This window comes from Achroia grisella, unplaced genomic scaffold (assembly GCF_030625045.1).
Source record: "Achroia grisella isolate CSIRO2021 unplaced genomic scaffold, CSIRO_AGI_Agris_v1 utg1096, whole genome shotgun sequence".
Taxonomy (NCBI): domain Eukaryota; kingdom Metazoa; phylum Arthropoda; class Insecta; order Lepidoptera; family Pyralidae; genus Achroia; species Achroia grisella.
The window spans coordinates 1,381,692-1,400,485 of NW_026712575.1; the positions used below are offsets into that span (position 1 = coordinate 1,381,692).

General features: G+C 33.7%; 1 protein-coding gene across 1 annotated transcript; it reads left to right on the plus strand.

The window, feature by feature from the left end:
* Positions 1-392: 392 nt before the first annotated feature.
* On the plus strand, positions 393-18,468 carry LOC131849165 (prolyl endopeptidase). The gene is made up of 16 exons (XM_059199171.1): positions 393-575; positions 5,424-5,525; positions 8,469-8,692; positions 9,145-9,332; positions 10,107-10,189; positions 10,361-10,503; positions 11,231-11,390; positions 12,163-12,282; positions 12,612-12,692; positions 13,102-13,287; positions 14,240-14,353; positions 14,775-14,923; positions 15,661-15,873; positions 16,572-16,711; positions 17,171-17,358; positions 18,228-18,468. Exons 1-16 carry the CDS (start codon positions 420-422, stop codon positions 18,291-18,293), a joined length of 2,313 nt encoding a protein of 770 aa, XP_059055154.1. The 5' UTR covers positions 393-419; the 3' UTR covers positions 18,294-18,468.
* Positions 18,469-18,794: the final 326 nt, after the last annotated feature.

The window sequence follows — 18,794 nt, forward strand, 5'->3', positions numbered from 1 at the left end:
GACAACAGTAAAATAGTGTGTGATATTAATTTTATGAAAAGCATTTCATTAATATAAACGCGGATTTTGCGAATGTGGGTGAATAGATTAATCTTTGTTAGGTAGGCTTTCACGCAAAAATTACTAAACTGATTTTAGTCATATTTTACAATACAAAAAGCTCGTACATCGGTACAACAGGCTATAAATTTGACGCGAAACACAGCTGGAATTATATTATAGGAAAAGCATATTTTAGTATTGTATAAGAATGCTAGTAAAATATTGTCTCATTTAGCAAAGACCGTATATTATGTAGTAGGTATCTATTATTATGTAATTAAATGTGTGGGATTATTAAAATAAAGAAATCCAATGAAAAACTACCATATTAGCTTATTTATTTCTACTACATAAAAGTATTTGACATAAATGGCAACATGTTTTGTAAAATGTCAATTTGTATGGCGGTGCGTCCCTTTTTTGCTAATCATTGCCGTTTTTTTACAAATAAAGTAATATTTACAATTAAACAACCCACATTAAAACCGTGTGTCAGCAAATTACTAAACTTCTTCCCGAATAAAAATCAATTGGTAAGATATTGTATTGTTTATATCATCGATTTCATAACCAATTACAATACCTACTTGTTTGGTTATTACAGCTGGTTGAACCAATTTAAATTTATGCTCGTAAATTACTCAATTACACTATTAAAATAATACCCAGTGCCGTCTCTATCTGTCTACTGTGGTATTCAATGGCGTATTTTTGGTTATAGAAGTCGGTTACCAGATAACCTCGCCCTTTTGTTGATCACAGTTTACAGGTATGTTTGTAAATAATTCAGGTTTATTTTCGTTTAATATTTATATTTTATTACTTTTTCAATACAAATTATTTGATTTAATACTTGGAGAATGTAATCTTTTTTTCGAGTCCATAAATGCATCTGATGCAATAAAAACATGATAACATAAAATCTTTAACCTTTAATGTTAATTATTGTGTTTCTTATAAGTTACTATTATGATAAAAACGATTAAAATATCACTAGTGTATGCCATTATTAATACTATAATTTAATTTAATAATCCCAAATGTTATTGTAATTATATAAGACATGGTTTATATAGTGCACTGATATTAGAAATTGGTGATATTTTCTTCACAAATGTGATATTGTATTTTTAATATTAGTAATAAAGAGTTTTGTGGATTATTATTAATCCACAAAACTAAATAAATAAATAAAAATAAAAAGTCTTTATTGCAATACTAATATTTTTACATTTTGTTAATATTATTATAGATAAACGGTACAGCTTGTCTGCCGATATAGGCCTCCTCTAAAGATTTCCATTCTATCCTGACCTTTTCTTTACGAGTCCATATTGAACCAGCTGTTTTACTAATATCATCTTCCCATCTTATTTTCTGCCTTTGTAAGAAAATACAGTTATATAAATACCTGACTGATCTATGGAAATGCAAACATCGGTGTAATACTGGTAAACACCCTATCATGTTAAATACTAATATACTTAATGAAATATGAGCAAGTGTCAACACAATTTTGACAATGCCTATGATTATCCCTTCGGGGATAAAAGTAGTGAGGATATATAGCTACTAGCTATGTCTGTGGTTTCACCCCCATGAAAATTATACCACTGATGTATAAGCTATATTACTGTAAAGTTTCATAAAAATCTTTTAGTAGTTTTTGTGTGACAGAGTAACAAACATCCATACTCACACATTTTCGCATTTATAATCTTAATAAGATAATTATAATAGAAAATGAGTATAATGATGTTGAAGGGAATATTAAATATGTGTGTATATTAGATTCTGATTGGTATTATAAGCAGTATGTAATTATTATATTGATTGTTTGGACCTTGCCATTTAGTCCTAATAACCAATCCGTTGTTAATCACATTGTTATATCTTGTTACTACTGTAGTTACATGAGTGACATTTACGTTAGTGTGTTGACAATGTCAATGGTCAACCATTAATTTTATAATCCATTGTGTTTTGCACAATAATAATGAAATTTGCTATGATGGGTTAACTGTCCTGACTTAATGCCTCATCTTATCATCCTCCACTGGTACCCTGCCAGTGTAGTAACATCATTTTGTTATAGCACAGATGAGAGCACCATTCCATTAACGTTAATTGAAAAACATATTATTATTATATAAATAAAATAGATTAGATTTTATGTTTGTGATGAATAAACGGAATAAATACTTGTCCAATTTCAAAAGTCCTCTTTTGGTATTATTTTTATAATTAGAGATTACAACAGATGCTATCCGTGCAAAGTCAAAGGATATGTAGAAGAATGCACAATATAAAACATATTTTACACTGAGAAACTAAGTCACTATTTTTTATATAAATGGAGTGATGAGCTTTGGTAGCTTATCACTTCATTTATATAAAAAATATACAGACATTTTAATGATCAAATTGCTGAAAACATAATGCCTCAGGGAAGTCACAGTGCAAATTTTCATTAAATAGTATTTAAATATAATTTCAACTTAGCCAACCATAACCAATGTTATCATGTACGCGTAAAAAAAATGATGAGTCTAGTGATAATGATGCCTGAAATCGTAATGTAGCGGATGTTCTTATTGTCGCTCCTATATTATGCTTCATGCAGTACCTATGGTATGGTGCGGATGACAGATTTGAAGCTATTACTATTATTGACTGTAAAATGTATCAGTCATGAATTGACGGCCTCGGCTGTCTAGTGATTAAGTTTATATGTCTCCGACCCCTCTCCACATGAAATGAATATAATCTTACATTTAAACTTTATACCTATCTTTTGCTTATTCATAGGAATAATACAGTATGAAAATTAAAAAAATACTTTCTAATTATTATGGATTTTCATATTAAGGAAAAAAATAGCTTTAATCGCGTTTGGGTGAGGGGAGCCGCAAAGTACCTAAATAGAGATATCGTAATTACATTGCGTATACACAATACTCTTAGGCATGCGCCTTACTTCGATCGTCGCTGGTTAGATCCTCGCCCGATGCAAACATTTGTATTCATAACTACAATCATTACAATAAAAAATGCATGTAAGTATTTCTATCAGTTACTACAAGTTCTGCATAGTTTGTCATGGACTATCATTATGAACTGCATTTTTTATAAGTATAATTGTTATTGATTAGCACCTAATGTCCTAAACTATTACATAGCGCAAGCGCTGTCATCTCAAACTATGGTCCCGAAGGTAGGTAGATTAGATTCAGCATACTATAATATTAAATCCCGACACCTAAACGTCATTTGATTAATATTTTCGTCTTACAGTATGCTATATCAGTAATTGCAAGCTGTATGAAGTTATAGATTATAATACACGATTATTAAAAATAACACCACTACCCACATTGTGTATCACTTGTGATGTACTCGCATATTGCAGTGAACATTAAGTAAACGTTAGTGAATAAAGCAAAATCCACTTAGTCCTTAGATTGAAAGTCTATTTTTCAAAAAAGATAATGTAGATCATTAAGTTCAGTAACATTAAGTTTTTTAGTTTATCGCTTTGATGGTGCGTTTTGTTTTTTTTTAACTTATTTATGTTATTGTATTTGCGCTGGAGATGCAAGTAACTAACTAGACCACGTACTAACTTAACTATTATATATATTTTACCGGGTATAACCCGGTCTGAATACAAATACTTTGATGGTAATAAAGGTACCTCTCTAGCTGTAAATAGATACAGCTGGTTCAAGATGAAACGTCCCATAATAAATAAATCTTAATTCTCTAATAATAAATCTTAGTTACAACGTTATACAATATATGGATAGCTATACTCTCATTACTTAACCAATATAATGCCAATAGTGAATTCATATTATTATCGTTTTAAACATCCGGCAAACGAACTTTAGTATCTTTTGTATAACATAACTGTAGCACAGATTAAACTGTTTCTGTTACACTTGTGAAACAAATTAATAATAAGTAATAATTAAAAATATTTAAGTATATATTTAAAATATAAATAGTAATAATAGTGATATGCAAATTGTAATCATAGCTGATAATTACATTGTAAATATAAGATAAGTTTTATACATTATAACGTATTGTATACACCGGGAGATATAACGCAATAAAGTTAGTCTAGATAGGTACTCCTCATTTACTGATAGACACTCAACACGTTCTGGTAAGGAGTTTCATAATATTACTTTCATTGTACTTGTTTTCATTTCACTTGTCTTGTGCAGTGTTTTCCAACGGGGTCCACGCCAAATGGGGCAATTTGATTGTTAAGGGGGCTAGTTCGAAAACGAATTTCAATTTTTTATTATACGTTTTGAAAGTTTTCTTATAATATCCTAGTGATTTATTCTAAATACCTATTATTTAAGTTTTTCAAGTGAACAATATTTTTTTTTTATAAATAATGTATTTGGTATTAACATTTGGCATACAATTTTAGAAAAGCTAAGGTCGGGCATTACCCTAAAAAGGTTGGGAAACACTAGTCTGGCGTTTTAAATGCGTAGTATAGGTATGTCACAGCAAAGTTTTTATGTACGTCCTAAAAATATACGAAATATGGACGGTGATACGGTAACACCAGGTTTTATTGTGTCTGTGATGCTGTTAATGTCTATAGCCAAATATTTTCAACCTAAGCATGGGAGTAATATAATACTAATACAAATTCAATAATATTCATATTTTGCCTGACGATGGTCCTGCCTAGCAAGCAGAATTCTAGCCTAAGTTTTTTCTGTTATGGGTGATAATGGAATTATACACCCGCCTGCGTTAACGGTTTACTTTGGCGGGGTACCAGTGGAAGATGATAAAACAAGCATGTAGACGGGTCAGTTAGCCCATCTTGACAAATGGCAATTTATCACGAAGGTTTCCAGGGGGACTGCGTGAAGGTCAACCTGACATGGTACATTGCTAGCAATGGGGTTGGGTTATTGGTCTACCCTACTAACAATCCCCTTCTCCCCCGACTATGCCAAGTTCTAAGGTAATATTATGATGATGGTGCATAACAGAGCGTCAAGATTTTTAATATGAATAAAGCGATTGTGTACTTTAGTTATTGTTCTAAACACTAAACTCTACAAGGCAATGATAGACCTCGATACAGCATGCAACAAATCAGCTGTCACAAATAGCAAAGTTGTAAACAAAAATAAATTTGACATCCAAGATGTCGGTTGAATTTTCACCTGGTTGTGGATTGAAGGACTGCTCGTGCGGCTACCCGGTTTGTTGCTTTCGAACGTGCTTTATAAATCGATATAGTAGTACGATCGCGCCAGTTTATGTCCGTTGTCTGTGAGCGTAGGTCCGCAATGGATCTGCTGAACTGTGTGTGGTTACTTTCAGTATGTGTATTGTTGCAGTGCGCTTGTGCATCAACTTCGTTCACACCAACGAACATGACATTCGAATACCCGGAGGCGCGAAGAGATGACACCATTGTCGACGACTATCATGGAACAAAGGTATGTTACCGATATACATCGTTTATGATTGTTTACAAAAAATAGGGTCAGGTCATTGATAATAATATTAGAGGCTAGCTGTTTCCTTCGTCTTAGCTTTTGCGGTACTACTTGGTATCAATTTCAAAGAAAGTCTGTCTTATTTTCACCGCCGTTACCATATGTAGGGAACTTTTACTAAATTACTTATAACATATGTATTGATAACACAGTAAAAAATTAATTTTCAATATCCTGTTTGTATATTTTAGAAACGTCATACAATAAAAAGGCAGGACGGGCAAGCTGAATTTCGTGAGTGACATGCTCTACCGACTATGATATATCACATAGATATTTAGAAATTAATAACAATTTTGAACGTAACGTCTAACGGGCCGTGCCGACTCGTGCCTTTCTCTCTCTCCAATCTATTCTTACATGGAGAATTAGAAATTAACACATCATTGATGTCAATCAGAATCGAATACATTAAGTTGGCGCCAGTGTCGCATAGTGAAATCAGTGTAAAACAGGCATAACTGCTCTATAAATATTCTTTACTAAATAAAGTCTAAACAACTATAAATAGTTACGTTTAGTTGTCTTCTTTAATATTGCTAGTCATCGTGATCCATTAAGCAGTTTCGTTGTGAAAAAGTAATAAACTGCAGAACTACTACAATTTCCCATTAATAACATGTTAGTATGCATATAAAATATGATAAATATTAATTTGCCTCTATGTTCAAAGGATACCTAGTAGCGAGCGCTTTAAAATCTAACCATTATTATACTAATCTACCGCTTTCTCTCAATGAAACGGTATTCAGAAATAGTAAATAATATATATATTTATGTATGTATATACTAGTACAAACAAATACTCGTCCCGTGTGGGTCACTAGGCCAATAACTGTTTGAGTAGATGACCCTAGTGACTTATTTTACTTTTACTGATACTAAAATACCAATGTCTAATTATAATTGTCATAGACATCATGTATTATCTACACTAGTGTATCAATCTAAAATAATGTATATAATAATATTTTCTGTAGTACAATTTTATTTATAGTACTAGGTACTTAGGTACGATATTGAAAAATGTAGTAGAAAAAAACAAGCGCAGATTAGTAATGGTTCATTGTTATCACAAATTTAGCTTTGTTATTAGTATCGTGAATTATGTTGCATGTTAATCAAGTTTGCGAAATTAAAACTTAAGTTACAGACTTGTACTTTTCAACCATCTCTATGTAATTTATTGCCATTTATTTTATTTTTAAAACTTTGTACAAAGGCGTCTGCGTGAATATCTCTTACTCATTTATTTCAGCAACCAAACAATATATAAGTTATGTTTTGGTTGAAGGGTGAGGTAAGACTTGCGAATTACAGAGTATGACATCTTAGTCCTACAGAATAGCAACGTATTGGTGGTACTGAATGAATGGCACGTTGCCTCCACCCATGGGTGGAAACAATGTGCACACACACGCACGCGTACACGCTTCCAGCATTGAATAGTGCGAAGTAGGTCGCCTAAAAAACTATTAGGGTTTTGCCGTATAATGTATTTAGGGCTACTGGACCCCGTGACTCTAGTAGCAGAAGCTCCTAAGTACACCATGTAGTTTTTCAATAAGCCAACAACCATCCTCGGGATCTCTAATGTTATAAAAAGACTATGTACAACAGACGTCTCTTGTATGTTCGTATATTGCCATGGAATAGCATGTCAGCTTGTATGACATTTCAGTATAAACTAATATGTAAAACAAGCTTTCCTACGACACAATAAAACAAATTTTCATTCAATTCCTAAACCTTCAATACTAAAGATCTACTCACACCTTTATTTTACACCTTTAATTTGTATAGTTGCTGTTTTTATTTTTTATTATTTTTTATTTTTTTCTTTTTTTTATGACCTTATTGTTATCACTAGTATTAATATTAATGTATGTTTTGCATACGTTTTATTCCTTGGTGAGTGCATTGGTATTGTACTGTAATACTCACTGAGAGCATGTAATTTTATAAATAAATAAATTTTATTATGTATACAAAAGTAATACAAGTAACATAACTAGATATCTAGAGCAATACAAAAAAAGTGTATGACATAATAATGAAACAAAATAATGGTAAGGCTAAGTAGGGTCAATGTAGCCTTGTACCTCACAGTAAATCGAGACTAGAATAATAAAGCGATTGTGAAACCATTTAGAATATTAAACACCAACAAGTACAATTCTAAGTGACTTTATCTATGCAATAGATTGTATAAAAAATCTCTTAATGGCCCGCTTCGGTATCGCCCAGGTGTTAACAATTTTGTGAGTTTTGTATATGTTGCGATAACCTATGTCACTCTGGAATAATGTGCCTTTTAAACAGTTTAAGAATGGGAGGATATATTTAATAATGCGGACTAGTAATCACATTGCTAGCAATGTACAATGTCAGATCGACTTTCACGCGGACCCCCTTGAAAACGCCATGTTTAATTCCTGTTCCTGAATTTGTCAAGATAGGCTGACCTGATCTCGTGAAGTTCATCCTATTATTATCCACTGGTGTGCATGTATCCACTAGTATATTATTATGCAGAAGGGACCTGCATAATAATATACTCTTAGTGCAGATAGATGCATTATTTCATTATCATTAGACTAACTGACCTAATCTGGTGCTCTCCATCTTATCATCGCCATATCCACTGGTGCCCCTTACATAATTACATTATCATCTAAGAAAAACCAGGGAAATCGGTGGTCCGGAACCATCCAACTTTAACTTTACAAAATAACTGAGTGAGCTCGTATAAGTTGCCGTTCTTGAGGACTAAAGTCTTATGACTTTATAATTTCACTGCCATATCCCTCCTTTATATGTATGTATACCTACATGAAATATATTGTTTAAATTATTGATTTTATTATTATTACGTGTTAAAAGATTAAAGATCCGTACCGCTGGCTAGAAGACCCAGACTCCAACGAGACCAAAGAGTTCATAGAGGCAGAGAACAAAATAACCCGACCTTACCTGGACGCATGTCCCGTAAAAACAGATATACACGAGCGACTGACAGAACTATGGAACTATCCCAAATATTCTTGCCCATTCAGAAGAGGTGACAGATACTTCTTCTTTAAGAACACTGGATTGCAGAATCAAAAGTAAGTTTTTTAACTTTTGTTCCATAGGAACAATAATGATTCAGTTACACACTTATACAAAAGTTTTATAAAAATATAATTTATAAAAAAATTTAAGTCGTGCGTTTTTCTAGAAACTTTTTGCCATGCACAACCACATTGTGGAGCTATGGTATTTCCAAACCGATACGATATTGTAACCTTCAAGAAAAGAGCTTATTCCGTCTTCAAAGGCTGGCAACGCACTTGCAATTTTCCCCTGGTGTTGCAGGTGCTCATGGGCGGCGGTAATCACTTACCATCAGGTGAGCCGCTAGATTTAGAAAAGTTTCTCTTCCTACCACTATTCAGACCTAGTACCTGTACATTCAATCCATAGAATGCTAAGAAACTTAATACATGTTTAAACAGTCTATTACAAGAAGTATTTCCCACTTTCTGAATACTAGTTAAAGCGATACTTCCATTTCCAGCGTCCTATACGTTCAAGATAGCCTTGACGGCGAGCCACGTGTGTTCCTCGACCCTAACACATTATCGGAGGATGGCACAATTGCGCTCTCAGGCAGCAGGTTCACGGAAGACGGTGCTACTTTTGCCTATGGATTGTCAGCTAGTGGCTCTGATTGGATCACCATACACCTGAAAGATGTAGCTACAGGTACAACTTTATCTAAATTTGAAAATCAGTGTTTTGTTCCCTGAACAATGTTTTACGCTGATGTTTCATATACTCAAATATGTACAAACCAAATATTAGTCTATCTTTATATATATACAAAAAAAACAATTTTATAAATCTAATGCCAACTATTATGTTATTTTTATATTCGTTATGAACAAACGGTCCACACTGTGTCAAAACCTTTTTAAAACAATTATAATATGTGATATATCTATCTATCTATCTATCTATCTAATTTGTACTTTATAATTTATGATGTATAATACTTTTTAAAATAACACATTATCTAGATAAATGTAAATTTAGTCGAATGTTTCATATACTCAAATATGTACAAACACAAATATTAGTCTATCTTTATATATATAAAAAAACATTTAAATAACTACTAACTGCCAACTATTACGGTTATTGAACTGTCTACTTCGTTATAACAAATGGTCCAAACTACTAAGTCAAAACCTTTTTAAAACAATTATTAATATGTGACTATTTATGTACCTCTCAGTTGACTAGAACACATAAGCTCAGCTTACCTTGGGACATGATGGTGCTGAGTGAATTAAACAAATATTATGGAACTTTACACATAAAAGCAAGGATGGAATGGTCTAACATGCATCACTCTACTGCTATAAATCCTGTCATAAGTCTCTACATTGTAGATTGTCCCACTACAGAGACTTTTCATATACCTACAATGAATAAATTAATGCAGCAGTGATATATAAAACTAATTTTGTATTTCAGGTGAAGATTACCCAGAGGTTTTAGAAAAAGTAAAATTCGCATCGATGTCGTGGACGAAAGACAATAAAGGATTATTTTATTCGGTATGTATGTAATATTTTCTTCACAGACTTAATTATTAAAGTATGTATTTATTTATAATTCATAAATATTAAACCAAAAAGTTTACATTACCTTCTATGATATTACTATGAATAATCAGGATAATTTACAATTACCAATAATATCACCTAAACTTTCTATTTCGTTTGTAGCGGTATCCGGAACAGACAGGCAAGACAGATGGCTCGGAGACAGAAGTGAACAGGGACCAGAAACTTTGTTACCACCGTCTCAACACGCCCCAGGCTGAGGACGTCATAGTCGTTGAGTTCCCAGAGGAGCCGTTATGGAGAATGTTAGTATAATTACACAACGGTACTAATATATTCGACGGCCTCGGTGGCCTAGCTGGTATAGCACACCGCGTTTATCCGATGGTCGCGGGTTCGATTAGTCGCTTGGTACAAACTTTTGTATTCATGAGTGTGATTGTCTGGACTCTGGATGTTTTCTATGTATGTTACGTAAAATTTACAAAAAGTATTTATTTCAGCTATCTAGTAGACATAAGCTCTGCTTATAGTGGGACTAGATGGCGCAGTGTTATTTGTACAGTTTAAAAAAAAATAGGAAGTATATTTTTTATTGTGGCCTTTTAAGATTTTGATCCTATGAGTCTTAGAGGGATTAGATACGAGTAGACCGACTTTTCTCTTCGTAATTTTAGACAGTTTTAGTCTAAATCAGTCTTTACACAAATTTCTAACATCTCTTTCCTCATTAACAGAGACATCTGCACACGAATCCTGGGTCAAGATAAACGCTCGTATGTCTTACGTTAATTTTACATATATGCCTCACTAGATCGTATTTAGTTGATATAATTGTCATATTTTTTTTCAATAGATGAAACTGTTAGAATTATATAGGCGCCATATAACTTAATCGGAAATCGTGAAATGACTAAACATGTATCCTTAAAGAATATAAAGGTACATTAACAATTCCGTCCTAAGTTTAATTTACGTTAACAAGTCATATTTAGTATGTAAAATGCTTCATCTAAAGTTGTTATTTCTCAGTGGTGCGGAGGTGACGGATTGCGGCAAATACCTGATCGTGTCTCCAGTGAAGGACTGTCGCGACAACCTCCTGTTCTTCGCAGACCTCAGTAAGAATCCGGACATCACCGGGAAACTACCACTTACGCAGATTGTACACAAGTTTGAGGCTGATTATGAGGTATAACCTTCATAAATTATTATTGTACTACTTATAATTATATATATTTTGTATAAAGTCCTCTCGTTGAGTGTACTTTTGTCTCGCCTATTGCAATCGCTGAGTAGATGGCTTTATTAGCTCTGTTTCGGGTGAAGGGTGAGATATTGCAGTGAAATTACGGGATATTGGGGCATGATATTTTAGTTCTCCAGAGTGACAGCACATGAAGGGTATAGTGGCCATAAAAGGACGATGTAATGTTCGTAATGTGGATACCGTCCCTGTGGCTAGATGTGATGTGATAACAATTAATGTATAGAACGTAATTATGACATCTTAAACCTATAGAATACCAACCTTACCACGGGCATAATCACGTCATGTGGTTACAGATGTCAATCTGTGATTATGTTTATGTATTATATTATATATAGGCAACGATTACCACTTACAAGTTGGCCGTCAGATTGGGTACTTCTAGTCGATGGAGTCATTTGCATGGCCTAGTATACCATAAATAAATGAATTGTTAAAACTACTCGTGGACATTATCCACCCAGCGGCAGAATTGTGAAAAAATATGTTATATGGCAATTGAAAAACTCGCCTTACTCAAAATTTGAATACAATTTGATTACTATAACCCGCCCAGTTTGATAGACCTCTTATATTGAATAACTATATTTTATAAGTCTAGTACTACCTAATTAACAGGCTATGTAAAGCGTTTTACCCTATGGGGACTATTAAAAAAATACAAATCTTATTGTGAACAATTTTTCTGTTACAGTATGTTACAAATGAGGGTTCAGTATGCATATTCCGGACAAACAAAAATGCTCCCAACTATAGACTGATCAAAATTGACCTACACAACCCAGCAGAAGAGAACTGGGAAACTCTTATACCTGTAAGTAAACTTAAGTCTTAATATATATATCAAAGATCTGTTTTAGTGCACATATCGCGCAAAATACTGCATTAACTCAAACATTACAAACTTAGAAAATTCACTCCAAAGTCTAATATAAAAAAAAAATGTATATATCTAGAACTTTGTATAAATGAAGTTTCGTTTGAATGAACATAGATGGAATATAAAATATTTTAGATAGATTAAATTATGCTTAAACTAATTTGCTTGAGTAGAACTGCGGGTAATGCATACATTGTGAAGTTAAATAGATACTTAAAAAAATGAAATATGTGGCTACATAAGTATAAAATATATTTTTTCAGGAACATTCAAGCGACGTGTTAGATTGGGCGTCAGCGGTAGACAATGACAAATTAGTACTACATTACGTTCGTGATGTAAAGGTAAATATCGTAGATATAAAATCCAACAAAATCTAAATTGAATCAAAATTTGATCGCCAAATAGACAACAGCATTTGATCACCATTAGAGAAGGTCGTAACAGTAGTCAAGTTACCGCACTGAATATTTGTGATCTCACAAATGCTCATTGTAGCATTTGGTCATATCCAGGATACTGTTAATGTGTATAAGCGACTACTCCTTACATTCAAATGGTCGGTGTACTGTTTGTCTTACTAATTATCGGCTGTCATACACAGCACTGTTCATCGCCAGTTACAGCGTAATAGCCGCATAACGTCAGCTGTGTGCGCTAGAGACAACATGATGTTTCCATCTCGTTCCCACACACTACAGTCGGTCAGCTAATTTGCCATTCCAATTCCATAAAAGACATACAAAATTACAGAGCGTGTTACAACTGCACAGTATGAAATCTGGAGAGCTACTGCAGACCTTCGACCTCCCCGTCGGCTCCGTGGTCGGTTTCTCCGGGAAGAAGGAGCACAGTGAAATCTTCTACCACTTTATGTCGTTCCTCACGCCGGGAATCATTTACCACGTGGACTTCAAAAAACAACCGTACACTCCCACCGTGAGTTTAATGCAATAAAAAATATTACCAACGTAAACTGCAAAAAGTCGTCAGCATGGGTAATTTCTGTCTTATCTATATCAGCCGGCAAAAATCTGGTTTTGTGAGAAGTATGTTTTGGTTGAAGAGTGAGATATGATACCTTAGAACTTCGTCAGTAGTGCTATTCATGTATATAGGCTACGGTTACCACTTGACGTCAGGCGGACCATCAGTTTGATTTATAATAATTATAATAATCTCAGGACTATTCACACAGCACCATCTAGTCCCAAGTTATGCTAGCTAAAGCTTGTGTTACGGGTACTATGTAACTGATACAAGTACATAGATTTTTTTTTCGTAATTACGTACATATTATACAAAGAAAACACCCAACCGATACAAACAATCATACTCATGAATACAAATGCTTGTGCCGTGCGAGGAATCGAACCATTGGACGTAAAGCGGTGTGCTAGACCGCTAGACCACCAAGGTCGATTTAACAAAGTAATTCTTACTGTACCTGATATGATTACTACAATTTCATCATCATTATAAATATTCTTCGTATTATAGTAGAATTAAAAATACTTTTGTAATTTTATATTACGGAGAATTTTTTCTTAGGGATAAATTCGTTTCGTATTAATTTTTTCAATCTTTTCACCTTTACTCCTTTATTCCAGAGACTTGTGAAAAATGCAAGTTGACAGTATTTATAATTACCTATTCTGATGAGTATTAAATGATTATATTTGTGTAGTATTAGACTTATAGTAATAGAATTCAATCGTTATCTTTATTGTAAGTTACAAATAAATATTGTTATTGACAATCGTAGTAGATTCTTGTTTTTTAAAACTAGAATGCATTGCTTATAGCAATGTTTCTAGTACGTAAGAATGGTAATTAAAATTAAAAAAAAATTATTCATATTATATTTTTTTATTATGAAATACTCTTTCAGGTATTCAGAGAAGTGAAAGTAAAAGGATTTGACGCATCGCAATATGAGGCTAAACAAATATTTTATTCAAGCAAAGATGGCACTAAAGTTCCTATGTTTATAGTATCTAAAAAGGTAAGTTTGATGTCATACATTTTTCTATTACTAAATTTGTAACTTTGATATTAAACAATATTATATTAAAATATATAATTTGCTGCATATAGTCTGAAAATGTAAAAGAACAGCAAGAGAAAATATTTTTTTTACTTTTCATCATGAAGTTTATTCATATTAACACAACAGAACAGTTACTGTTCTGAAACCAAATCTCAGGTATCAGAAGACTCATCATAAACTCCGATTGCTGTTTACCATAAGACAGATCGTATATTAACTTCATAAGTTTTTTAAATGTCGATATTTAAAGCGACAGGTAACGAAAGCAGAATTAAATAATAGCAAATCGGGTGATCGCATATAGACGAAATAAAAAAATTATAGAGTTTTTAAAATTAATGATTTACATTGAAACAATGATAATAATGTTTCACAGAACTTACCTCGCGACGGCTCGAACCCGGCGCTTGTGTACGGCTATGGTGGCTTCAATATCAATATTCAACCGAGTTTCAGCGTGACTCGGCTCGTATTTATGCAGCATTTCAACGGGGTCGTCGCTATACCAAACATTAGAGGCGGAGGGTGAGCGACAATACTTTTGTTTCTAATTATTACTTATCAAAAGAACTCATAGTACAGTAAAGGCTCATGCTTCCAAATTCTTATTAGGATGTCAAGTTTATTATGAAGTGATCATAGATCTGTGACACTGCGACCTTTGAAGATTAATATGATTCTTGTGTTCATCCTGTTTCAAGTTTGAGACTATTTGAGGATATACAGTATTAATTTATGTGTAACATTGTTTATATATGAGTTAACTTCACTTCCTAACCGACAATGTACTACAAGGTACTACAAGTATGTTATTGAACCTAATAACTCAGTGGTGTTACTGATCAAAATATTAATATTTTTTTTAATTCTTATGTGGTATAAATATTTGTATTTTTGAGTGTCTTCTATGTATATTATGTATCTATTAAAAAAAAACAGTATATCTATCACTTGACGTACCCGTAATACAATGGTAATCTATGAGTTATCCAGGTATATACAATTTTATGTATGTTCTAGTTTCGTTCCATCTGAACACGGATGTATGTTTTATTATTATATAAATCTTTCTTTTGAATCGCTCTATATATTCCTGAAAACTGCATTAGAATGCGTTGAGTAGTTCAAAAGACCTCAGCGGATAGACAGCGATAGCAACTTTGTTTTATACTATAATAAAAATGCTTTCATTATTTTGTTGTATGTGATCGGACAGTCCAAATAATAATTTATCTATCTAATGTTTATTATGACGCATGCAGGGAGTACGGCGAGCGGTGGCACAACGCGGGCCGTCTGCTCAACAAGCAGAATGTGTTCCACGACTTCCAAGCGGCGGCCGAGTACCTGGTGCGGGAGCGGTACTCGCGGCCCGCGCTGCTCACCATACAGGGCGGCTCCAACGGCGGCCTGCTGGTCGCCGCCTGCGCCAACCAGCGCCCCGACCTCTACGGCGCCGCCATCGTGCAGGTCGGGTGAGTGACCCCAGCGGCGCACACGCACGCACGCACACGCATACACATCTATTGGTATATGATAGTAAAGTATGTATTTGTATGTGTGTGATTATAAAACATTTTTGGACACGTTTGGATGTCACGAAAACTTTTACACCTAAATATATCTCCGAAATACATCGATTTGCAAAAGATTTCAATTCCACTGTCTTCATGTCGTAATTAATATTATAAATGCGACGCACTTACTTTCTCAGCACTAATGCGAAAGATTATCATGGTTTAGTAGTTTCATACCCTGAATTGCGCCCTAAATGTCGAGATAACAAATCTGGCCGACACCAAATAAAAAAAAACTGTGTCAATTTATATATTTGTGTACCACAAAGAGATCAGAGTACAAATCTGGTCGACACCAAATATTAAAAACAGTCTTAATTTATATAACTGGCTACCATGAAACAAACACCAATATCAAACAAAAAAAATATCCGAGAGATAGCAGTAGGCTCGCCCTTGTCACATAACGACAACTTTGGCTCTGACGGCGTCATCTGGGGTAATAGTCGTGACGGTGTTTTGTCGTTGGGAGGCAGATTACTTTTTATATCAGTTAATTAGAATCTGATCGTTCAGAAGCTAGCAAACAACTATGAATACTTGTCCTAAATAATACACAGCTATTATATTGCTTACAAATTGATAAACGTTTGCAGCGTTCTGGACATGCTGCGGTTCCAGAAGTTCACAATCGGGCACGCGTGGGTTTCCGATTACGGCAGCTCGGACGAGAAGGTGCACTTCGACAACCTCATCAAGTACTCACCACTGCACAACATACATTCCCCAGATGATGGTAACATTTGTTTAATTTCCTAGTACAGAAATTAGGCAACAGTATACAGCTTCTTTGTTGATTATTACGATCATTTATATATATTGGTATTTTTATCTAAATTTAAAGTATAAAGTAGCACTTCCCATCTAAATGTCGTGCTGCATTACGAAATCTACAAGTACTAAGGTAGTAAGTAAACAAGTCTATAAAATTGTATAAATGAAAATTAAAACTATACCAAATTTTATTACTTGAATGTTAATGTACCAAGATAACTAACTCGCCCATATTTATAACAGTAAGAATATTATAATTAGTATGCTACTAATATACATATATCATTGATTTAAAAAAATGTATCCTCTAATTTGTTAAATAATAGTGTAATCGTTTATTCGCTGTTCATACCATTTTCATTTCCCTATATCAAAAAGTTCTAGCTAACTAGATATTAATCTAGTTGTCGTTGGCAATCAGAGCCGGGCGAGTACCCGGCGACGTTGGTGCTGACGGCGGACCACGACGACCGCGTGGTGCCGCTGCACTCGCTGAAGTTCATCGCCGCGCTGCAGCACGCCGCGCGCCACACGCGCCAGCGCAGGCCCCTGCTGGCGCGCGTCGACACCAAGGCCGGCCACGGCGGCGGGAAACCCACCGCTAAGATCGTGAGTATTTGTTATTTACACTACTACCGCACATGACAGACTCATCGCAGTGAATTCTTGAGCAGTAGTTAAATAAATCTGGAATTTGGTATTGATCAAAGAGAGACGTCTCGCTTAAACTTAACAACGACTGGACCTTTAGGTTAATTTTGTTTTGAAATATTTGTAGGCCTATGAAAGATTTAAGTGGTGAGAATATAACAATATATGAAGAAAATGCATGGAAAATAGTAAAATGAAAAATTTTGTTTTCCCATACAAACAGTTCTTACCTGTCAAACAAAGTCCATTTTATTTAAATAATATGGACTCCGTTTCTAGGCGGAACGGAGATCGCGGGGCCAACTAGTCTAATTTAAAAAATATGAACGTCATCTGCATATATTTAAATAATGATGTTGACTGTATTTTCATAGTTATCTATATCATATTTTTCTACACGTTGTTTCGTGAATCTTACAATATGCTTATGTAGTTCTCTAAGTACTTTAATTCCCGGCGCTAATGTTACTACTTCTCGATTGGGTTAAATTCTCATGCTCTATCATCTAACACTTTAATTTTATATTTCGAATTAGATGTAGCAATAATATCAGATGTGAAAAATTCATAGCAAAATGGCTATTCCTATGACGAATACTGCTACTACGACTACAACCTAGATTGCAAATAATACTAACAAGACTAACATTACTCAAGGGGACTCCGCATTATATAACATCACATAATATAATTAACTACAGTTGTCAAGTTTCTATTCACCACAAATCCAATTGCTTGTAGTTTACGATTATATCACCAGTGAATAATGCTTATTCAATAATAGTCAATTTAATTATTACTAATGACTTAAAATTGTATTTTCACAGATCGACGAGCACACAGACATTCTGTGCTTCATGACGCAAGCGCTGGGACTGAAATTCGTGAAGTGAACCTGCCATAATAATAAATCCGATAATAGTATTAATGAATAAGAGATTAATGCAAATAGTATTATGTAAATATACCCACAAGCACAGTCTGTTGATTACCTCTGGGTCTTGCTAAGACTGGTGATAATTGTTACGCATTGCTATTTTTTTTATTAATAAAACCTTGTTTTTATTTCTATATTGTTTACTTGTTAATAATAACCATTCGAATAAGAATATAAAGCACCTAATATTATGGTCGATATAAAAAGTATTCTGGGGCTAAGGATGCTAAATAAATAAATATCAAATTATATACTCAGTATACACTGAATCAAATCGACCATCTAACGACACACGCGTTTGGGAACATCACCGAAGTTAATTAAGTTTCGTCTACATACAGAAAGGTTTACATACAAAAATGTTTGTCTGTCAAATTACAAAATTTGTCTATTATATAGGATCCCTATAATATATACGACTAGAAAAATGAAAAATATGTATCCCGTTTATGATGAT